The following is a 23,899-nucleotide window of genomic DNA, read 5'->3' on the forward strand; positions in this document are numbered from 1 at the left end:
CAACCAAAATTGACCAGGGTGGTGGGTGCAGTATCATTAAATAATCCCCAAGGCCGATCGGGGAACAGCAGTCAATTGACACAGCACTGAAAATACATTTGGGAGATTTGTAGTGAACACGTTCATAATCTAGATACGAGACTTCTCATGCATGGTTTAGCCAACCACTGGCTCAACCAGATACACAGATAACAAAAACCACAGGCCACATACAGTACTGTATAACTGCCAGTCCTATACAGGGTCTATGTGAGAAGCCGACACAGCTAACAAGTTCAGGACATTTCTTTGATCCAAGTCTAAAGTTGTGCACTGTGCACTTTCAGGAGATTAATATTTCCCTTAAATCGGCTTTACTCGACAGTAGTTCTTTAATATCAAGAAGTTACAAGATCATACGCCATCTTCATAGCAAGTTGTAATTTGATGCCCTCACATCATGAGATGTAACACCAGTAAACACCATTATGATTGCTTGCCCGAATTACCTAACTTTAGTTTTCAACTTCTCCAGTCTAAAAGTTGCAATAGATTTGTAGTGTCATGGCGGATGTCACTATGGTGCTGGCTCAGAAGGGTTGTGCCGTTCGATGTTCCGACATCGTGGACAGCACCGTGTGGGTGGCTGTGTGTAATATCAGTCCTAGCGGGGCTTGGCGAGCACTGGGATAGTGCGGGCACCACGCACAGCGTGTGGTGGGGGCTCCCCCGAGGGGGAGGGGGTATCAGTCCAGGGCAGAGGTAGCAACCGGGTACCCGATACCCGTACCCTACCCGATACCCGGCCAGGTACGGGTAGCCGTTTGCGACCCTGGTGCGGCCGGGTACGGGTAGGCCGTGAGTCACTGGTGAGTAACCGTTTGTCACTCATTTCGGGTAGGGTACGGGTAGGGAATGGGTAAGGAATCTAAACCCGTTTGCGACCTCTGGTCCAGGGGCAGGGTTGCCCCGGGCCGTGGCACACTGTTTGACCCCGTAGACACGTGATCCGGAGTGTCCACACAGGGGGCCCCAGGTGGGGGGGCTAGTGGGTGATCACGTGTCCAGGGAGAGCTCTTGAGAAGGATCGAGAACGAGAAGGATCGAGAACGAGAATGCTCGAGGTGGGCGGGGCCGAGGGCGGAGCGGCCCCGACCGTAGGGGGATATAAAGAGAGTCCCTGAGAGGGACCTGCATCTCTTCATTCTACAAGCTGTAAGCCCTGCATCTCAAGCTGAAGCTCTCCATCCTACGAGGCAACCACGTGGTCAGAGACCTGAGTGAGGGATCTATCCTTCGTAGCAGTAACTCGCTGTAGTCTGGTAAAGGGGCAGCTACCCCTTTGTGTTACAAATAAAAGAGTTGCCTCTAAAATGAACGTCTGTGACTCAGTTGGACCCACGACACATTTGTTCGTTCCAATTCCTTCAGAAGTTTACGCCATTGTGCAGTTCATAAATGTAGAGTATAAAGATTTGCATTTCGGTGCTTGCTAAATTGCCTCCGTACCTTGAATACCATCTTATATCAACCATTCCAATGCCCTGCAGCAGTTCAATGAAAGGTACTATACCCCTCCCACCGTGAGTGGTAGCTTGAGGCACAAGGTGTATTGCAGCACCAAGCTACACAACTTGTAAAATAATTATATTTGGCAAGATTCGACAAACAGACCCTAACACAGGATTTTTTTCAGGCATCTTTATTTGCAAACTTTAAAAACACCTGCCTCATTTTGTTAAACATATAAACGGCACTACAGTACATTTTGAACAGGTGTGCAACTCGTTTCCCGTGCTCAGCTGTGGATAGATGTTAGCTCGAGACGTAGGTGGGAAGCTGTGTCGTGTGTGCGGGGCCGAGAGGTGACTGCAAGCGCGAGCTAGCGACACGCTGCGCTTTGCGGCTCATGGGGAGGGTTGGGGGGGGTTGCGAGTGTCACCACTCTGTTTTGTCGTGCCCTCACCCCACACCCACTTCGCTTTCATTTTGCACCCCGCTACAACCTGATGCGAGTGCACAGCAATGAAAACCGGTCACCAGTGGGGCGGCGCACGTTCGTACACGCAGACACAGGCGCAGAGGACACGCAAACATTAAGACAAACATGCGCACAAAACATCCATACGGCATGAGCAGTTAGGCTGGCAAGCCATAGCCTTTTGACATCAGTCCTCCTCCTCCCCAGAGTCAGATTCTGGGAATAAAAAAAGATACAAAAATGTGCGGCAAGATTACACACAGTAAACACAAATCCAAAGGCAAGGGGGAGAAAATGTTTGCGATAGAATTCAGCATATGCACTGTGGAGATGATCGATTGCATAAACAGGACACTTTCATAAGAAGCGGCAAAGGTAAGCGTAGTAACATGGCTTGGGATGTGGGTTTGATGTAGCCGTCTCATGCACATGCGGTACAACTGTTACGGGGCCCGCAGATCAGAGGGACACAGGGGGCTAGGTCACAATAGGGAAATGAACAGGGGTCCCCCCCCCCTTTCATTTCTTACAGCAGGGCCCAATGATAACCATGATATATCACTGTCGATTCGGTTGCATGAGTCTCGGCACGTCCGACACGCTAATTTGTTGTGACATTCGTAGAAACCCACATTGTATTTTGCCATGTAGTAAAATAATAACGTTTGCCTGTTTGTGTTGAAGTGAAGTCCATTTATTTGTGTTGATTTACATCTTTGGTAGCTTTTGGCTTATTTTTTCATTTTTATCGTCACAACGAATTTCAGACTCCTACTACAGAATAATCCGCAATGCATCCAATCTCATCAGATCTCGGAAGTTACACAGAGTTGAGGCTGCATAACTCTTGGATGGGTGTCCACCATGCACAACAGGTATTACAGGCTGTCGGGGATACACATCTGGCAGCAGACAGCAAAATTAATTGTTCAATTGTAATCTACGTTACGTCTATGCTCTGTCTTCAACCTCCGTGGCTTAGGGAGGCCCTCAACCAGCAGCAAATTGACCAAGGGCTGTACAGGTGCAGAATTTGTTCAATTAACTTTTTGTCTTGATGCTTGTACAGGTTTCTCTCACTTTAAGTGGGTTCGGTTTTGCAATTTCATGTATATTGGGGATAAACAATTTCTATCCAAAATTCGCAATGTGGGGTTTTAATTCCTCCGTATGCAGCTATGTGGTCGGATGTGGGACATTCTCCTGTATCCGCTACTCGGCAGGCAGCCGTCTTGTGCACATTTGTTTTGTGTGCCGTTTTTTTGGGACGAATCTACCGTATAAAGCGAGGGAAACCTGTTTTTTTCTATATTCCCACCCATGTTTACCATTAACAACAAATATGTACCCTCGGGAGGCTTTAATTCCTGGTTAAATAAAGACTTGTTTTTATTTTCTCCTGCCTCACCTTCCTCGGCATGCTGCAGCCACTCCACGAACTTCTTCATCTGGTCCAGGAAGACACTCTTCCCCTTGGCCAGATGTGCATCCCGATACCACTTGAGCACAGCATCCTCACTCAGCACGTCCGCTGCGGTAGAGGAGGGTCGTGGCAGTAGTGAGTTAAAGCATCGGCGGCAAAGAAAGACCACGTAGTACAATGGACGATAAAAAAAAAATGAGTTAGGAAAATGATGCAGATCCCATTTGTTACCAAAGAACATTCATTTTCAACCTGTCCCTCATATCATAAAGGTATAAATTACAATGTAATGAGTCGTGAAAAAGGAAACTGTGAAAGCATTTAAATTAAGCCCTGTTCATTCAAATCATATTAAAAGCATGTCAAAAGATATGGGCAGCAGAGAAGTGGGTAGCAGAGAGTAGTACATTCATTGTTGCATTTTACTATGCGCCTGTATCTATGCGCCACGGCTTCACCAACCCCCAATGAGCAGCATGGTGAAGTATGATCAAAACTCCCACGAAGCACTTGACATGGGGGTTCCACCTGAAGACGGAAGCTTGTGTTGCCTCCGAAACGTCGTGATTTTTATTTTATTAATTTTAATTTACTTTTTTATTTTTTACCTACGTGACTTTACCGAAAAAACCTAAGAGTATGGGGGTGCCCCTCATCTAGCAGTGGATTGCCAAAAGGGCTGTACATGTGCATGTGTGGCAGCAACCGTCATCGCCATTCACATTTGTAAAAAAGGATGACGATCTTCTGGAAAGTCTTCATGAAGTGGATGTTGTCGTAGCAGTACTCTTGCACCTTCAGGAGCAGAGTGATCTCGGACTGGCCCTGGCTGGTGAAGGCTGCAAACAGCGGTGTGAATTGCTGCAAGCGGGACCAGAAAAAAATACAAAAGCATGGGTCCGAGAGCGAAGGACTCAGCGTTGTGGGTCCGAGACCCGAGAGTATTATCCAACAAAGGAATTACCTGGCTTCTTATCTGGATGACAGGAGACTGCACTTAAGACCATGAGAACAACAACGCATGAGAGGTGCACCCATCTCCTCCACAGATGCTGAATTAAGGAGTCTCCCATACTTGTGACTGCAGCAAAGAGAAATCCATTTTCACTTAACATGTCTGGGTGGTAGTACCTTGTCGTTTGTTGCAGAGGTTCGCGGTGAGAACCCAGTAGCCAATCTGGTTAATATATACTACAGGTGAATTAACCATACATACGTGCCATCTGCTCGACAGTGGATGAAACAAACCACATCACGTTATTTAAAAAGCATTAGCTCGACATGTGTAGGCATCATGGTCAGAATTATAAAATTATTTACAAATATTTGATAGGTTTAAACCACAAAGCAACATTGCCCCCCCTACTGGCAGTCTATACTTGTCTGTGAAACATAGCGCCTTCGTGAGATCCTTGCAGTTTAATAATGGCGCAAATACTGAATGCACCAAATTATTATTGTTACTATTATGGTACTATGAGGATGCGGTTCTACCTTCAGGTGTTTCACAGCCTGCTCAGCCACCAGCTCCTCCTTCTTGTTCCACTCCACAGAGTTCATCACGCACGTCCACACCAGGCTGATGGCCGTTTGCTCCGGGATATCATTTTTGCGCATCTCCTCCTTGACGTACAAGGCAATCTGCGGAGATGCGCACGCCAACATCGCACATGAGCACCACCGGAATCATCATCATCACGAGCCATGCAGAACTTCAAGCCATCATCCATCCCTCCTCACCCTCACGCAATGCAACAATGCACTATTCACAGCACGTGCAGACGAACCGATCTCATCCTCGACAAGCAACACCATCATCCGATCAGCGCGGTTGGCTAAGTACGGTGTGAAAGAAGTTTAACATGTATAGATCTTCATTGGATATTTTATATCGTACTTTGCATGTCATTACTTATTAAAACACACGCAACGTGGTTTAACTGTACAAGTGTAGTGACATCGCGGACGTCACTGTGTGGTGCCGGCCCTAGAGAGACACAGCGTGCGATGTAATTACATCGCGGACACCCCGTATGTGGGTGTAGTACCAGCCCAAGAGGGGCTCAGTGAGTGCTGTTAGAGAGCGCTGAGTGGCACCATGCTCAGCGTGCAGTGCTGTCCCCGAAAGGAGGGGGTGTGAAAGTGCCGGCCATGAATGGGGTTAATGTATCTTCTTGGTTCTTTCGGTAAAGTCACGTAGAAGGGAAGTAATAAAATAATAATGTAGGCCATGACACTCTGGTTGACCCAAGAAGGCACGTGACGCGTAAGATCTACACAGGGGCCCCAAGTGGGGGCTAGGGGTGATCACGTGTCAGGGCGAGATCCTGTTAGAGGATTCGAGAAGGTGGTCGTGGCCAAGGGCGGAGCCATCCACAACCAGGGAGCATATAAACCGGGTCCCCAGAGGGACCGGGGTTCAGCATTGCTGTGTTATCCTGAAGATCTACGTTCTATGTCTGAGAAGTCACCAGACTGAACTACATGCAACTTTTTATTTTATTTTACAGGATACAGTGAGGAGTGGCATGAGGGGTTTTAGCCCGGATAAAACAAAACACAAAATATCTCAGTTATATATAACTGAGGCTAAACAGACTTGAATGTGTCATCTGTTGTCATTCCTTCTTAAAGTAATTGGACACTTGTCAAAATGTTTGTGGGCAGGTGGGTACTGCAGAACTGACCCTCACAGAGTGGGGAGTATCGAATGACATTAGCAGCAAATTTGTAAAGTTACTTAATGTATTGTACCTGTGTGTTAAACTTATTTCGCACTGCAAGTAGCCAGCGTGCTAATCGGAGGTGTGGTACCTTGTGTTTATCGAGACTTTATGAAGGTGTTGTACTCTATGGAAGAATTTGCTCCCCAACTATTGCTGCTTCATTTCGGTCTCACCTCCTTAACAGGCTCCCCGAGCTCCAGTTTTTCCTGCAGCTCCTTCTGCAGCTCCTTGCGCGTGCCCAGCGACTGCTGCGCTCGCAGAAAGCCGGCCACCACCTTGAGGTCGTTGGCAGTGAAATACGACGAAAAGTGCTCCACGCTCTGCTTGTTTGGCGGGAAGAGCTCCTGTTTGTGTGAGAGAGATGGGCGAAGCCGGCCAATGTAAGCGCAAAACGAAGGAGATTTATTTTGAAAATGGCATTTGATATCAAATACAAACACGGTTATTTAGAGTAAAGAATACAGCACACTGGAAGCATTTTCCAACAAACGACTTCCATACAACAATGAATGTGCTGCATAGCTATAGAGAACAGACTTACACTGTCTTAATTCTGACAATGTGTATTTAATAAAAAAATATATAACCAAATGAAGAAAAAAAACACATGAAAGGGGAAAGAAAGGGAAACATGAAGTGAAGGAAGAAGTGGCCACGATACCAACTCTGCATAACTGTTAAAGTGAAGGGGTATAAACAATGGAGTTTCACGAGTGAGCACTCGGTAGCCTGTGGGGACACTTACGTTTTAGGGGAATAAACATTTACACACCAGACCAGATTCAGACATATCATGTGGCTCTGCGAGGAGGTGCCCGAAATATTCTCCCACAACCGATTGATCTTTAGTTAAATTCATTTCTTTTGGGGGGTGGGGTGTAGTTTTAATAGGGAAGCTGCTAGAGTAGGGTTGGAGAAATGGTGACAAAAACACAATGCCAAGAGGTTGGCAACCAAATCCTGGGACCAAGTAACAACGCATCAATTAAGGATCAACTAAATTCCTATGCTCAAGATACACCCCACCAATGAAAAAGTTACCAGTTATGTAAATCACATAAAAAAGGTAAACTCAGGCTCAAGGAGAAAATACAACCATAGCAACGAGATAAAGAAAAACAAGAAACAATACAAACAAGAAGATAAAAACAAGACAAAACATAAATTTGTATATCAAGTCATGACTTTAAATTGCGATATTTCAGCAAATCGTCAAGGGCAGCAGTAGAGGGGGGGAAATATCAGCCTGGTATGTGTGCCTGTCCTCAGAGAGACATGTTGAGCCATCACCATTAAAATCACAATTACATTAAACGTACATAAAAAAAAGTTACAAAAGGCAACCATTGCCTTGAGGTTTGGATGGGAGCTACTTGTAATCCTCAGACAATGCACGAGAGCACCCTTTGAGTTACTGACAAAACAATGCAGAGTTTTTTTTAAAACAAAACATAATCATGGTTGTATGATTTACAAATAATTTAAGTACACCCAATCTCCTCAGATCTCAGAAGCTAAGCAAAGTTGAGCCTGAATCATGGTCAATGGGTGACCACCACGCACGACAGGTTGGTATAGGCTGCAGGGCAACGTGGTGGGCAAGCAGAAGGCAGTGCAGAAAACCCCAGTTGTATCTTTACACTCCCCACCTTCACCAACACGCAATGACCAGTATGGGAGGTATAGCCAAATAACCACTGCGACCCTCACCCAGTGGAAGCATGACAAAAAGGCTCTAAATGTAGTGTATATGTGGATGCTGAGTTTAGCAGACACCATACATGCATGAAACAATGTAATATAAGCAACCCTTTTAGACCATGATAGAACTGCACTGCAGAGTGGTTGTGTTCTTTACAATGTGTAGTATTATGTGAGGCGACCCCGAGTCTGCTCAGCCCTTACCAGCAGCCTCTTGTCCATACTGGCTTTCTTGAGTGCAAATGTCACGAAGCTGATGTCCTTCTCCGACAGCCATGCCTTGAAGAGCTTCACAGCAAATGCGGCCGAGAGGCCTGCGAGACACCAAGGCATTGCACACCAAAACTCTGAGACACCAGCCCCGGCTGCCCATTTCCAGATGAGTGACAGGTATTGCCTATGAAAATCATCACTTGGAACAAGCTCAATCTCAATGGATATCAGGAATAAAACACGGTTGTGCCTCGTGTGCTTGAATGGATGACCACAATGCATAAAAACAGGTGTCATAAGTTGCTGTGGGGCTACAATGCAGGCAGTAGAAAAAATCATGTTGCACTATGCACCCGAGTAAATGCTTCCTACCTTAACAAACTCGCAGTGAACAATGTCAATAACCCTCATGCATCACACGGTGTGGAAATGCTCTTATCCAGCAGTAGACTGACAACAGGGATGTATGTGTCCAAATGCATTCAGTATTTTATTTCTAATTACGCAATGAAACCCAAAGGAATAAATATATTGGAGGACGACCACCAGAGAGATGAAGCAATGGCTAATGACCCTTGGATCAAAAACATGACAGGCATGAGTCCTGAGAATGGCAGATTATTTTAACAACAAAATAAAAAAAAAATCATCCCTGTGGAAGTATGAAGAAGAGAATGGGCATGACGACGCTTTGGTTTGCGACGATGACAGACATTCACGTGTGAACGTTTTGAGCGAGCGGTCGTACCTTCCTTGACGATGGTGTCATTGAAGAGGCTGGAGAGTACGGTGGCAGGCAGCATGCTGCTGCCCAGCAAGATGCCTGTAAACATGGCAAGCTTGTTCTGCTCCGACTCAGAGTAGCCTTTCAGGAACATCAGCAGCTGTGCAAGGCAGATCACAAGCATCCGGATTGGTGACGCATGCGGCATTAATATTTCGGCTCAAGGCTGACGCAGTGAGGTTATGTCACCCCTAGCTGTTGTCAATTGGTGGACTTAAGTGTTTGTGTTAGCAGGGTGTGTGAAAACATGTTAGTGGAAATAGCAGCTTGTGCTTTTATGTCCAAAATGTCCTATTGGCGAAGCAGTTCGTGCTAGTAATTAATGATCACAGTATATTTGTGGACATTTGTTTGTTTACCAGAAATAAGTACAGAAGCTTTAGACTTAAAACTTTCATGACTACAGGAAATCATATTCTTGGTTCTTTCGGTAAAGTCACGTAAATAGAAAACAAAAAATCTAAAATAAAAGCAAAAAACCCACGACGTTTCCATCGCAACACAAGCTGTCGTCATCAGGCGGAGAGATGAAGACCGCGTGTGTTGCGATCGAAACGTCGTAGGTTTTTTGCTTTTATTTGCGATTTGTTTTCTCTATACGTGACTTTACCGAAAGAACCAAGAATAAGTATAGAAGCTATTTTGGTCACATTAAATTGGTTTATTCACCTTTTGAAACAAAAGCCAAGTAGCATTTGTTCAATTTACTAAAATATTAAGTGTTGTCATTTGACAATGTAATTAATTCAGTGGGGGGAGAGTGTAGCACAAATTCATTGTGCTACACATACAATGCACACCACTTCAAATTCCTACAACAATGTTTATAAAAGCTGGGTTGGAACATAAAAGGTAAAAAAAAACACATTATTCAAACTCTATATATGTTGAACAAAGTTATGCAAGGTACTGTATAGTTCATTATGTAGAACAGGAAGAGAATACCTTCTTAAACTCTTCCTCCAAATACTTCTCCAAGTATTTGTATCTTCTCACGAGCTTCCCAAAGACCTGCAAAATTGTAAAATAGAAACTATTTATCAACCCATTCTCAGAAGGTATAGTTCCAAGTATGAAGTCGCACACCAATCGCATTATACAATTCAAGCTTACACAAACCGAGCTGAATGATTCTTTGGTTCGATTCCAAGCCACAGCTAACATCGGTGGCAAGATGTATTGGACCCCGGCCTAGACTTTCCCCAGGTCGACTGAGCCATAAATGAGTACCCGGTGTGGTGTGTAAACATTATCCCTGGAAATACAAAGACAGTGAGTGAACCAAGCTCTTTTTCAATGGCGACCCCCTGTGGTGCTGGCTACTTCTGCACTCGCATGTTATTCAGGGTCTTTCACAGGTGCTCACTAAAATCACTTGCCCCAACAGTCTGTTACAGCTATATGGGGAATATTTATGGAACTACTTAAGGCACTCAACACGTTTCCTAGAAGTTGACGTCCCCCAATGTTCTTTAGCATCTTGAGATGTGGTTATATTTTAGACGACGTATCCCTCCAAATTGTTCACATTGACTGCTGAGAAAAGTACCATGGGCTTGGGCAGGGCACGTCACAAGAAGTGATGACTGGTGGTAGGTGAAGCCGAAAGATGGAGTGGCAGCCAGATAAGGAAACATGGCCAAGGAGTCATCCATCTTGGAGATGAAATCAGCTTTTGCAGAAGCTATACAGACTGTTGCATTGTTAGATGGAGATTAAGGATTAGGCAGGGCCTCATTCAGCAGTAGATTATGGGTGATAACGATTGTACTGAAAATAAAATACATTCACTGAATGGATTGGTCAAATAGCACCACCAAATTAAATGTAAATATACTGCATTCTCTAATTGTAAAACAATACAGTGCACACCTTGTAAAATAACCCATGGAGTGGGCAGGTCCTCATCCAGTAGCAGAAAATTGACAAAAGACCGAAGGTGTACATTATGTCTAAATGCGACTGGAACCTAAGACGTTTCAGACCCCATCTTTGTGTCGCAGACCCGTCCCATATGGCGCTAGCGGCGATGATGAGACCGGCACCTGAGCAAAGTTGCGCATGGCCTCCATGTCCTCCTTGGCACCAAACACACAAACGGTCGTCCGGGTCACCTTGGTCTTGTCGCCATCATCCACCAAAGTTCCTCCCGGTGCTGCACATGGTGGAGATATCACACCACGCTACGTTATGACGTTAAAGGACGTCTATCAAGACTGCGGTGGCTCAAATCAGAGCCGAGCTATCAAAGCTGAGAGCGTGGATTTGAATTTTTGCTGTTCTACTACCTGTGCTAAACTGAGTTGTCATATTTAGCAAAGTGATGGTATTAGTCCAATCACCAATTAATAAGTGCACAAATAAAAGCATTCAGTTAAATTTGGTTAGCTGAGTACTTGCATTAAAAATAAAAATATCGGTTTTATTGTCGTACAATATGGCAGAGTGGGTTGGAAAGTCCTGCACTGTGTTAACATACCGGGCTAATTGATGGGTCAGGTGGCCTGGTATATGTTTTCTTAACAAAATCCCTTTATTTCCTAAAGACCAATTTAGACCATCAACAGTTGATATATTTTAGACAGCTACTTTATTTTGGAAAAATGTTAAAAAGGTAGATATATTACAATCTTGCAACCCAGTTTCTGAAATGCTCAATCCAATGCCTGAGTAGTTATTGTACAGTAGTAAACTGGGACTGGCTGACAACTGACGTTTTGCAGTGTGGAGACACAGCTGACCACAATTCATAATTTTTTATGCTGTTAGGTCATTGAGCTTTTGAAAAATACATTTTTAAACATTTTCTATTTCCCCCAATGTTTTGGGATCCCCAAAAGCCACCGTTATATGGGGGTCGCGGTGTGCCCATCCACTGAATTTGAGGACAAATTGTATTTAATGCACGAGATTTTCAGCGGCCTATGGCCGCCTTATTCTCACTCCTGCGGAGGGCTTTTCGGCGCTTCGTGCGTCGCCCCCACTGATGTCCTCTCATTCCCTCCCCCCAAATGTGTGCAGATACTACTGACTTCCACTTTATGTAGGGTGTGTAGACATATATGTCTATAAAATAAAATTATTTTGGGGGGGGGACAAATTTTTTGGGAAACTTGTTGGATCGAATTTTTACCCCCGCATTTGGGGGGTAGGGGGTCCACTTTCTCTAGCTTTTTGATTCAGGCCTTCTGAAAGGCTCTTATACTTTAGTTGACGGACAAATGGAATACCGGGCTTTTATGAAAGAGATAAACCACTAAAGCAATTGTTTTTTTATAGCCAAGTTCGAGAGAGGCCCTTAAATACAGACTTTTTCAAGATGTGTGTGTGGTGGTGGAATGTCTCACCCAGCATGCCACCGGCCACCATCACGTCAAACAGGGTGTCGGCATAGCGACGGTAGTCGAGCTTAGAGCCCTGCACGTCAAGGAAGCGGGACACGGCCTCCAGGTCACCAGCGGTCTCCTCCAGACCAACCACGATGGCATCACGGAATACAGATGGCTCAAACTTCTCCTTTTCATCTGCGGCCAAAATGCAACATCATGCAGGGGGGTTTCTTTTGTAGAGCAATGGCACACAAGCCACAGAACTGTGCTATGAATCCAGCAATTTAATTTCGATTCACAGTCAAGAATAACATCAGTGGCAAGTGATTTCCTGGGTGCTCTCCCTTCAACCCGCACGAAGCAACGTGGTGGAGTATGGTCAAACAACTCGGAACATTAATGGCAAGCGAAATCGAAACCAGTCTTGAGTCAATGTTTATAAATCTGCATTATCCATCGTGAAGTATACTATAACATAACGAAATAGGAGAAGCCTTTCTAATGTTGAAGGATGTCTAATAACTATTAATACAATTCATCAAGCCATTATAATCAATACAACGCTGGAAGAAGGTATGTCTAAGCTACTGTCATACAGTCCTGTAATATCACAATCCACGTGACACCGGCATAACAGTATTTTTTTTCTCCATCTCTGCAATTGACATCCTCTGTGGAGTGTTCCCTTATTTAGCTGAATTCTTCACCACCAGTCACCATCCCTTCTGTTCTAGCGATGTGTACTGCTCAAGCCCATCATTTTCTTACAATTGTATTCCAACTGTGCTATCGGCATCATGTCATGAAACTAAGTGTCCGCTCAGAAATCAAATGAGAATAGTGCATAACTCATTTTGGAGAAATGATCCTAAGAATCAGTTTTCACAGAACTTCTGGGATTGTTTTAAGTGATGTATTATTTATACAAAATAGGGGGTACACTTTCCCACAAACCCTGCAACAAAGACATTCGTCAGATCAGTTCCTTCTCAAAGCTAAAATGTAGCTAAATTTACGAATTTTTTTTTTGTGTGCAGTTATTGGCAACAAGGTTGAGACCACCAAATCACTACGCTTGACAAACTGGGTTATTCTTGGGTGGCTATCCAAATTTGAACCTAAAACTTAAACAGCAATGGCCAAGTGCTTTAATTTTAATCCAAGCAACTAGCTTGTGTAATACAATACTTTTCTTTTTTTATCGATTTGTATATTGGTGTGTATTGTGTGTGCGTGTGTGTATGTTTTGTATATGCGTGTGCATAAACGAGTCTGCTAAGTGTGATTATGTAGGTGTATGGATGTGTGTGGAGGGGATACTAGAATCTTCAAAAAAAGTTTAACTTTACCATTTAAAATTAACTTGCAAATGTGTTCTTACGATTGGATGCTGCATGTTCATTGCATAGCATTACAAGTGCATCATAGATTACTGTATTTTTATGAATACAGGTTCTAACACTTAAAAGTTGTTACACGTTGCCACTGGTGAGATGCGATGGATGTGGAGCTTTTCAAATAAAAATAAGCAAATGTGCATACCCCGCTTGCGGGTCTTAAACCGCTGGCCTGTAAGCGTCGGCTTCTGCTGCTTTGAATTATTCATAAAACTTTTCTGCAAGAGACAAACACAGCACTCATGAGACAACCTGTAGCACACAAAATATTTTACAAGAAATATCCACATCAAGGAAATGGTAGCTGGTCTTAAATTGTCCCCAGCTTCGTGATCCATGTATCTAGGCACAACACCCATAGAGGTGAGAGGGTATGCATTAGACAGTTATAAATCACTTGTTAAATAAAAATCTGGTGTGCTCAAACCAACTTTTCATGGGTATTCATATTCCCAGCCGCTCACGTGTACACAATTGCAGGACATAGTGAGGTCATAATAGCATTCAGCTGCGGTTCAACATGGAGAAAATGCATACCAAATGCAAAGCAGTACCTTGTCCCACACAAGAAAGTGTCATTTCATAATGTAACGAGCACGTTGCTTTAGCCTATGACCCAATCGTGAAAAAATTTGCCCGATGTCATGATATTTTATAGGATGCTGAGCTTACGATACGTTGTGTGCTGGTCAGTGCAGCAAATCGCAATGTTGTAATTTACATCCATGCACCGAGGGATAGTGTTGGCAGGGTGAAATATGGTTAAATAACCCCCACTACTATGGCTTGGGAATACCATCATACAGCGGCAGATTGACAAACAGGGTATACATGTGCATGTTACCACCAGCAGAGGCACGTTATTAAATGTTGTGTAACATTTGTCATGCAATTATTGAACACAGTCTGCAAAGCTGCATATACTAATCACTATATAGTAGCTTAACAATACAGCATTGTAATGTTGACTCCATACTGGGAATAGATATTCCGCTCAGCCAATTCCAAGAAATTTGAATCTGTTAATGCATATTGCATATTAACACGGATTTGGGAATCCATTCGTGTAATTACTCTATGTTTGCATATGCAGCCCTTTTTCTCAGTTCACTGCTGGTAGAGGGCCTGCACATGCAGTTAGTCATGAGGGGTCATTTTACCATCACGCTGGAAGTGGGTTGAAGGCAGTTAAACATCAGCATCGGTTTACTGAATCACAGAACACGGACTGCCCTTTGTTGTCAACAGCAGCCGGTAAGCACTATCCAACGAATTCTACTAGGTTCTGAAATAGCACGTAATCCAGTTGATTTGGTCAGTGGAATCATACGTGTATTCGGAAATAAAACTGCAAAATCATTGATTACCAATTATATAATTACAATACCCTCCCCGCCTCAAATCACTGCACCTGAATTAATTAAATGACGCCACCCTGCTGCTGCTCTATTTAAGATCGGGAGCAAGAGAGCCTCGCCATTCTGGCAAATTGCCCGATGAAGCTGGATGTAATTACCAGCGAAACGTCGTACTCAAATTTTAAATGTTGATTCACTCTTCAACACACCGGTGGGCTAAAGTAGTGAATTATTTGTCCTGTGTAAACGTGACACATGTTTTACTGTTTGGCCGTGTCGGGTGGTGGAGGGTTACGACACATTTATAAATAACGCGATCTAACCCAAAAACCGTTATGCAATATCATTGTTAATTGTAGTTGCTAATTTCCTGTTTACAATCGGATGGTGAAAATTCCACATTCCTACGGCGGTGCGATGAAGGGCCATTGTCAGAAATGTCGCCAATTGTTACTTTAGGGCAGTGTTATTGAAAAATTTGGGTTTGTGCTTATGGCACCACTACGAACGCAGTACTACCAAAATAATGTGTTCTTAGTGTATTCTTTTTAAGGATGTGTAATATACATTTATATAACAGAAACGTTTATGTATAATAAAGTTACTCCAGGAAGGCATCAATAGCCAACCACGTGAACGCGGCTTTCTACGCAAGGCGTGGCACCAGCGCAGCGCCACTACCAACCACCACCACCACCCCCCACGCGTTATACAAGAGGAGACCAATGTCACGCCATCTCACGCTTAAGCCGACACAAATATCACGCATTTGCGACATCCATCTGTGGAAAATGTCCGCCGAATGCCACTGCCAACTTTCCCGAATTCAACCTTAAAAAAAAAACACATTTAATCAGCACAATTTATACGACGCAGTTTCAATATATAATTGCAGCTGTAACCGTACGGTTGTGAATTGAGCTACCAATGTAATGGGAATCTCAGACAACGGTATTTGCCTGCTATAACTGCAATAATGATGGACCACAAGCTCTGTCAGATCGCCTCCCCCCTTCCCCATCCGAGTCCACGCCACCCCAACGTCACGCGTCGCACAGACGCAACGTCTCACGCGCCCACAAACCCTCCCAACAACCCCCGAGATCTCGACAAATAGTACGGAGGCAATAACCACCACTCGTGAGGCGAAGTCGGCGGTAAAATTTGAGCAAATCCGTAAACAATTACCGCGGCAAAAAAAACCCCCAAAAAAAACGCAAATTCGACACTTTCCAAACCACGACCCATCGCAGAAGCCTGCGCGACTAGGCCTCGCCTCGGCCGGGCCGCAAGTGGCGGCCGAACCCGCGATCATTCCCTTCGCCTCCCCGCCTCGATCGCCTTGCTCCTTCTCTCCGAGACCTATCGCCCTCCGCGCTCTGCCGAGACACCCGGCGCTGGGGAGCCCCGGGATTGACCGAGAAGGCGGCGGGGCGGGCGGGGGGAGCGTAGGCCGCGGACGCGAGACTCACGGTGCGGACCTCGACTCTCAGAGACACAAAGCCGCGCGGAGCATCATGGGAGGCTACGTCACCAGAAATAGGCGTTGGGGGGGGGGTGATGCCCATGTGGGGGGTCGGGGGGTGATGCCCATGTGGGGGGGGGGGGGGGTTCGGGGGGTTGATGCCCATGTGGGGGGGGGGGGGGTTCGGGGGGTGATGCCCATGTGGGGGGGGGGGGGGTTCGGGGGGTGATGCCCATGTGGGGGGGGGGGGGTTCGGGGGGTGATGCCCATGTGGGGGGGGGGGGGGGTTCGGGGGTTGATGCCCATGTGGGGGGGGGGGGTTCGGGGGGTGATGCCCATGTGGGGGGGGGGGGGGTCGGGGGTGATGCCCATGTGGGGGGGGGGGTTCGGGGAGTAATGCCCATGTGGGGGGGGGGGGGTTCGGGGAGTAATGCCCATGTGGGGGGGGGGGGGGGGGTTCGGGGGGTGATGTCAATGTTGGGGGGGGAGGGGGTGATGCCCAGTTGGGATGGATGTCCATTTCGATGGGGGTGCGGGGGGGGGTGATGGTGTCCATGTGGGAAGTGGGGGCGTTGGGGGGGGATCTTAGCTGTCATAATGATGCCCATGCATTTCAAAACATTTCTAATCTATTGAAACTGCATCGGCAGCGGTAAGCAATCGCAAATAATACAAATCAACACGTTCCCGACAACCACTGATGATCATTACGATGCTGGTTGTAACGGTGGTGTGGTAATAACGATGGTGATTATTATGGTGACGGTACCGTATTGATGATGGGAGTGGAGGTGATGGTGTGATGACGATGACAACCACATTACATGAATTACATTAAACAAACCAAAGAGGACTCGGAGGTGAGTCACAGGAAAACCGCAAGTACGGCTCGCTCAGGCAACACGGGACTAAAACCCTCATCTGGCATTGCCCCGCTCCCCTACCGAATCTGGAGGCAAAAAACCCTAATCCGGCACCGACCTCAGGTCTCGCACATTGACGCGAAAATATTATTTGGCGCTGCGCTGCCTGCAAAACCACTCCTGAATCTGGCACCGTTCAAAAATGTACGTTCGTGACACTTATCATGTTGTTATTATCTGTCTTTAATATAATTGATGACGTGTAAATGGGATTCCACTTGAATAATGACGTATTGTTTATTATATGCAGAATTCCATACACCACCCTCCCATGAACGCAAAGGCTCTCCTTCAAAAGTGTGTTTTTTCTGCATAAGTCAAATAATGTTTCGCTCGAATGATCATGCGAGGCTCAACAACCTATTTATTTACAGCCCTGAGCACGGGGTTGGAATTATACATTTCTATGAAAGGGGGTTCATCCATAGGACAATTGACGTTGACTTCACAAATTGTTACCCATTTTATTGACTCCGGAGGGATGATTCCTTATGAGTCAACCCCCAACCAGCTCATCCGTTTCTTCCAGGATGAATACATATTATGGTTCTCATTCTGATCATTTAGAACTCGCAACCTTCAGATTACGAATAGATCACTCTGCCAATGCTCCACCTGGCTGGTCAGAAGAACATGTCTCCACTGGGTAACGATAGATTTTCGAATAAGTAGCAATATGCATATTATACTCGCTTAGTGTCAGCAATTGCAAAGCCAGATTTTAATAAAAAAATGTTTTTATGTAATTGTTCAATGTCCTGTCGCTGTTGCGTTCCCAAGGCCCGCGGCAAGGGGGCACTGTGAACCCCCGTAAACGAAAAGCAGTGAGTAACTTAGAGCTCTCATTCTCCTTTCATGAGGGTCAACACAAGTTTGTTAGTTGTGCAACATTCCTTCTCTGCAATATTTACGTTGTCTTTGTTTTGTTGCTTGTAAAATAGGCAGGAAACCGGATATACGGGATCATCCGTGCAACAAATAAAATACACTTGATGTGTAACCCCAATTAAATAATTTCCAGGTACATTTTCAGCATTGGAATGTTTGGCCATTGTATGTGTTTTTTTTGCAATGATATAGAACTAATTACACAGAAAGGCACCCGAATCGGGAATCGAAGCCATGTGCTTCTTGTATGTTTGTTGAACTTCTTTCGCACCGTACGCAGCCAACCGTGCTATTCGGAGGTGCATCTGAGGTACGGCACAAGTCTTATCACTGTGCCACCTTGCCGCCTCATTCACCCTAACGAGTTCATCTCCAACGCATGAATTGATCTCGTCAGTCCATCTCCTCGCTAGTTGTTCTCTCAGACGCGTTTCCTTTCTTAACCCATAATCCGAACCGTTATGCTTTCAGAATAATCCCAATGATTTACCCAAGAAACTCTCATTGAGCCTCAAGACACACTTTTAGGAGGGTCCTGAATTGGATAATTATATTCACGTATTGGGTAATATAAAATAATTATGGCAATTATTCAGGCTAGTCTGAGTCTCAAGATGGTCATGCAATGGCATGTTTGGCCAATGCGTGTGGGAGGAAACTGGAGTATCTGGAGAACACCCACCACACAACACGAGGGAATGAAACTCAACACTGCCATCTCCTGGCCACACCTCGCAGCTCCAAAGGTACAAAGCATGGCAAGTCATGGTCGTCTTCCATCCCAGTACCGAACCACATTCAACTCTGCACATGTGTAGCGGGTTCAAATCAGACGGAGACGACGTAGTCGGAGGCACACTTATTTGTTTAATACAATACTGGAAGGGGTAGCGGCCCTTCACCCGTGCTACAGGCATCTCCCACTAGCCATATCCCCAGCTACCCTCGGCCCAGTTCCTCCACTGGGTCCGAGGGGAGGCTAACCGATCTGGTCCTGGTTAAGCACAGATCCCGGCACCTCTAACCATCAGACCGGCTCTTACAAGAGCGTCGGCTCTGAGGCTCTTAGGGCCGCGCCGCTGGCTTTCCCTGCTCGGCCCTGACAAGGACGGCGAGCCAGGGGAGTTCCAGGGCCTATCTGCTGGTCTTCTTTCTTCACTGGTTAAAGCTTACACACTAAGACCTCGAGCCCTCCAACTCCCCCGCCTTTTATAGCAATCCCCCCCGAGGGGTGGGGCTGTGGGGGATCCCAGCGTAAACCGTTTGCGGACGTGGGTGTAGACACCCGTGTAGCGTGTGGGAGCTGACACCCGTGTGTGTTTGTCAGCACCCCCTTAACACCCCTTAACACCCCTACACATGGATCCGCACGGCATTGGAAAGCGTTAACTATATGTTGCATACAACAAGGGCTTCATTTCTTACTCGATAATTTCCAGAACACTGCTAGGGCTGGCTTGGAAGCATGGATTAATTATCGGCATGAGGCACTGCCACTAAATTGCAAGATATACGGATGCGTAATACCTCGTATGGCAATACTACTATTATGACAACATAAGTGGAGAAGGATGTGGCGAGGTGCCAAAATAAATCCCAGAACAGAGTTCCGAACTGTTCCGGCTGAATTCAAGCACTGTATATATAACCATAACACAAGCAAAACATAGCACTGTAACAAATGCCGCTATTCCTCTGGCAATGCCCGCTATTTGGAGTCGGTCTGTTCGACCATTTGATTAAACATCGTTGATGTCAGCGCAGGTCGCAGGGCGAGTGACCTCACTCACTTCATTAAGCTAAGAGGCTGTGGCGAACACAGCGCAGGGTTATTGCGCATTGCCAGCGGAGGGTGCAGGGGGGAGGGTGATTATTCTCCCTGGCTAGCGCCGGGGTGATTGCTTCCATGTGCCACGTGCACCCTTTCCCTCTCCATCCTCAAGGCATTCATCCTAACCACCCACCCCCACTCAAGCAACCCCATCCATCCCCCTCCCCGCACCTACCCCATTGATTCCCTCCCCTAAACAAAATCCCCCCTACCGACCCAATTCTCCCCCCACACCCTCATACATCTCACCCCCTGTCAAGATCCAGCGCATTCCTACACACCCCTCCTCTTCCATCACAACACGCGCTTTATATACAGTGTGTACGAATAACTGGGTGAGGGCTTTGCCAGCCTTCTCTCGGCTTTAGCGTCACACTCTGCGGACGACGACTTGCTTTGTTAATCGGTGATGGGACCTGCATGCGTGGATGTGTTTAGCACGAGACATGAAGCAGTGGAGAGCGTTACGCTGAGCCTGCCCTGTGAGTGAAACCAATCAACCTCGGGACCGTTATATTTTTGAGGCCCAAATTAGAAAAATGTTGGTTTGAAAATGTTATTTTACAGACACAGTATATGCATAGGTTCGATTACGTACATTTAAATGTACAACATTTAAGCGTTTTACCCGTTCTAGAAGATAATTATCATTTTGTACGTTTCCATTTAGTCCCGATTGCCAATATTTATCATATCCAAAGTATGCAAAGAAGCACAGAGAGATGAATGTTAGGAATCGCACTGAGAAACAGAATGAATACATGTATCAATTCATGAATGCGAATCAGATACTGTACATCATATTAACTCAAGGAAAGCAAGTGACCTTGGATAGAACATCGCTGGATGGGATGGTAATGGGGGAACGAGACTGGCTACGGAATGACAGTCAAAGGAGGGGAAACGCCCGAGAACACAACCTCTGAGACCAGTTCACGTTCAGAAGAAATGGATTGGGTCATTGCAGGACTGTGAGGGATAGTGATGTTGTGAAGAGTCATTTATCCAGCAGTGGATTGAACATGCCCGAGGATGAAGACACTCCGCAAAATGTGTGTACGAGGCATGCAGTGATTAATCGATTCATCACTTCACGATGGATACATCGAAATGTGCGTCTATAAGATATCAGATATTGTATGTATGTTGAACTTCTTTTGCACCATATGTAGCCAACTGTGCTAATCGGAGATTCCGACATTAACAATTGACGAAAATATAATGCGAACTTTCCAATATTCTGATGTAACGGAGTAAGACGCAATAGACGAGACAGGCGATACAAACGAGACGAAATCAATAATAATATACCTAGTGCAGTAAATAATAATTTTTTTACCTAGGAAAGCCTCACTGAGTTTTAATATTATTTTAGGAGGGTCCTGCTACATGGGGATTGTTAGCCGGTTGAGTTAATGCGCTTTTGGTTTCGTGTGGAAGGAAACCGGAGTACATACAGTGCTCGGGAAAAAACCCCCATCACGCATACGAGAGGGAAAAGCTCACAGCTTTGCACAGATAGATTTAATACAAAGCACTAATAAATTAAATGTATACATCGGAGCGCGTGGAATGAGCGGGTCGCTGTGCTGCCATCACCTGGCCACACCTCGCAGTCGCACGCCGACAACACCCTGGCACTCCCTGGTGATCACCAATCCAAGCACCAACCAACCTCACCCCTGCTTAGATCATTCCAAGATCAGGCGAGTCCGGACGCTTGCAGTGTGATTTGGTCCAGTCCACTCTTGACTCGAACCGCGTCTTCAAATCGTGCCAATCCATCGACTCTCCAGGGATGAGAGGTATGCGGATGGAGGGGGCACATTCTCCCTACCCGCCCACCTCCCTCCCAACCCCCATCTAAAGACAAAACCAAAGATCCTCAATATAGAAATACATTCTTTTGGGGAAAGTGCTGATTGCGACGAATTATGAAGACCGTTGCGGCGCACGAGGGGGTGACGTGGCCAGCACAGTGCCTAAGCCACTTTTGTCTTCCCAGAACTGGTGCTTACACACCGCACCGGATACTCATTTAAGGCAGAGTCGACCTCGGGGAGACAAGGAACCGGTTCCGTTATTAGCCACTGATGTTATCCGTGAGTGGAAATCAAGCTCGACCCGCCGCCGGGTTCACTAACCACTAAACTACTACTGCCCATAAAACCCCCATGAAACCCACGCCACACAAACAGAAACTAAAAAGGCCCCCCTCATAGCCTTTCACAAGACTGTTGGTGCAGCAGCTGTTAGCGACCGTCTTTATCTCCCCAGTGCTGTTTACACGAGGCCGAGCCGACCTAGGGGGTGCCCAGAACTTTGCAAATATTAGCTGACACTGTTACTGGTCGTGAGCGCGGTGCGCTAACCACAGCAGTACCGCTCCCCATTCAAAACAAAAACACACACAACCCTGAAAACCCCACCACCCCGCACAGATTCACACCCGCCGTGACGTCACACTGCAGACCCCCCCCATACCCCCTCCCTTTTCGCAGCGAGATCGGCGCTCAGATCGAGAGAGCGAGCTAGCGGGTTTTTTTTTTTGCGCGAAGCCGAGAAGAAATGAAGGGATAACTTTGCGGGTGCTGCGACCGAGCCGTGGAGATAGAAGGAGAGAGAAGCGACCGCGCGCAGCGGCGGAGGAGAGATTCGCGAGCCGACCGGTGAGTGAGTCGACGGGTCGATCAGTCAGCCCAATGTGCTCGACGCGCCGCTGAGGTTGTGTGTGTGCGAGTCGAAAGGTTGTCGGACGAATTTGCGTGTCTTGCGCATTATTCAGGCTGGCGTGAGCGCGATGCCTGTGAGCGTGGTGTCGATACATCATAGCACTTGACCCAATAGCCTGAAAGGCGACGCGGATGGCCATTGAATTTGATACGCACGTATTAGCCAGCGCTTTTTAGGCGAGGGTTGCTGGATCACGTAGAGATTTGTGAGACTTCCAAGCCCTCCGCATTGCAGTACAGCAAGTGTGTTCACGAACCCACTTTCTGGTGGGTATTCTCCGGGTACTCCAGTTTCTTCTTACACGCTGAACTCTCGTTAAAAGGGTATTAGATTAAACACACCAATGCGACTTTCATTAATACATATATAATTGGCGCGATCATCGTTATCATCGACTATCTGCTCGGGTGATAGGCGAAGCGGTGACGCAGTGATTCACGTACCTGGCGACTCGAGTCTGGCTCGCATCAGATGCCAGTGAAATATGAGACCGTCGTGGGTTCCATCTTCACCAACGCGGTGAAGTATGGTCAGACAACCTTTGTGACCGACACGGTGTGGAGAGGTTTTAAGCCAGCAGTGGATTGTTCAAGGCTTTTTTTATGATAAAGGCTTTGGAGTACAGCATGGCAGGAAGCAAAGTTCCCTCCACTGTCACGGAGTTAGTCAGAGGCTTGACATCTTCATCCGTTAGGTAATTTCCGAGCGGCAACTGTCAGCTGTCAAATATATAAACAGTTGTTGAAGACTCATAATTCACTCAATTTAGAGCCCCTTGTCAATCCACTGGTGGATGAAGGCCGACCTTATCCGTGCCGGTCTTAGGGGTTGTTTGACCATACTTCACCGCGCTGGTCAATGGGAGATGGCTCAGGTTTGATTGGGTAGTGGAGCACCAGGACCGATTCAATATATCACGCTCCACTGTTATTAGCCAGGGCCAGAAACCGCACGAATCCAGGCCAACTGTCTATATAACGCAATGTGTGAGCAATACCCCACCGCTCACCGCTATGCCATAACCGAAATCCAGATGTCTAAGCTCAAACTCGTCTCTTCCTAAACGTGCAAAGAAAAGATACGAATTTATTTAATACGCTGGGAAGCGACGATGATGATAACGACAATGAGCAGGTTGTGAGGACTAGTGGTGTAACTTTGTTTATCA

General features: G+C 46.1%; 2 protein-coding genes across 2 annotated transcripts in view; one reads left to right on the plus strand and one right to left on the minus strand.

Moving 5' to 3' along the window:
- Window positions 1–1,673: 1,673 nt before the first annotated feature.
- LOC133345138 (eIF5-mimic protein 1-like) lies at window positions 1,674–16,458 on the minus strand. Its single transcript, XM_061555635.1, has 12 exons — window positions 16,364–16,458; window positions 13,679–13,751; window positions 12,155–12,331; window positions 10,853–10,962; window positions 9,753–9,818; window positions 8,772–8,907; window positions 8,015–8,124; window positions 6,283–6,453; window positions 4,878–5,024; window positions 4,106–4,244; window positions 3,369–3,491; window positions 1,674–2,176 (listed from the first exon to the last, which is right to left on the minus strand). Exons 2-12 carry the CDS (start codon window positions 13,740–13,742, stop codon window positions 2,148–2,150), a joined length of 1,272 nt encoding a protein of 423 aa, XP_061411619.1. The 5' UTR covers window positions 13,743–13,751; window positions 16,364–16,458; the 3' UTR covers window positions 1,674–2,147.
- A 6,033-nt stretch (window positions 16,459–22,491) lies between these two features.
- The window catches only part of LOC133345139 (integrin beta-1-like), a 47,345-nt gene continuing 45,937 nt past the window's right edge, over window positions 22,492–23,899 (plus strand). Inside the window, exon 1 of the mRNA XM_061555636.1 lies at window positions 22,492–22,667. The gene's annotated coding sequence lies outside the window, so the exon portion shown is untranslated. The remainder of the gene's footprint in view (window positions 22,668–23,899) is intronic.

Source organism: Lethenteron reissneri, chromosome 21 (assembly GCF_015708825.2).
Source record: "Lethenteron reissneri isolate LAM-NWPU_2019-01 chromosome 21, ASM1570882v1, whole genome shotgun sequence".
In the NCBI taxonomy this organism is placed as follows: Eukaryota; Metazoa; Chordata; class Hyperoartia; order Petromyzontiformes; family Petromyzontidae; genus Lethenteron; species Lethenteron reissneri.

What these genes read in the sequence shown, in the direction of transcription:
- LOC133345138 (XM_061555635.1), bottom strand. Translation starts at nt 13,742, where the DNA reads ATGAATAATTCAAAGCAGCAGAAGCCGACGCTTACAGGCCAGCGGTTT. An exon ending in TGACACCATCGTCAAGGAAG is followed by an intron (nt 8,125 to 8,771) that starts GTACGACCGCTC and finishes GGTGTCTCGCAG; the next exon opens with GCCTCTCGGCCGCATTTGCT. An exon ending in AGGCTGTGAAACACCTGAAG is followed by an intron (nt 4,245 to 4,877) that starts GTAGAACCGCAT and finishes TCCCGCTTGCAG; the next exon opens with CAATTCACACCGCTGTTTGC.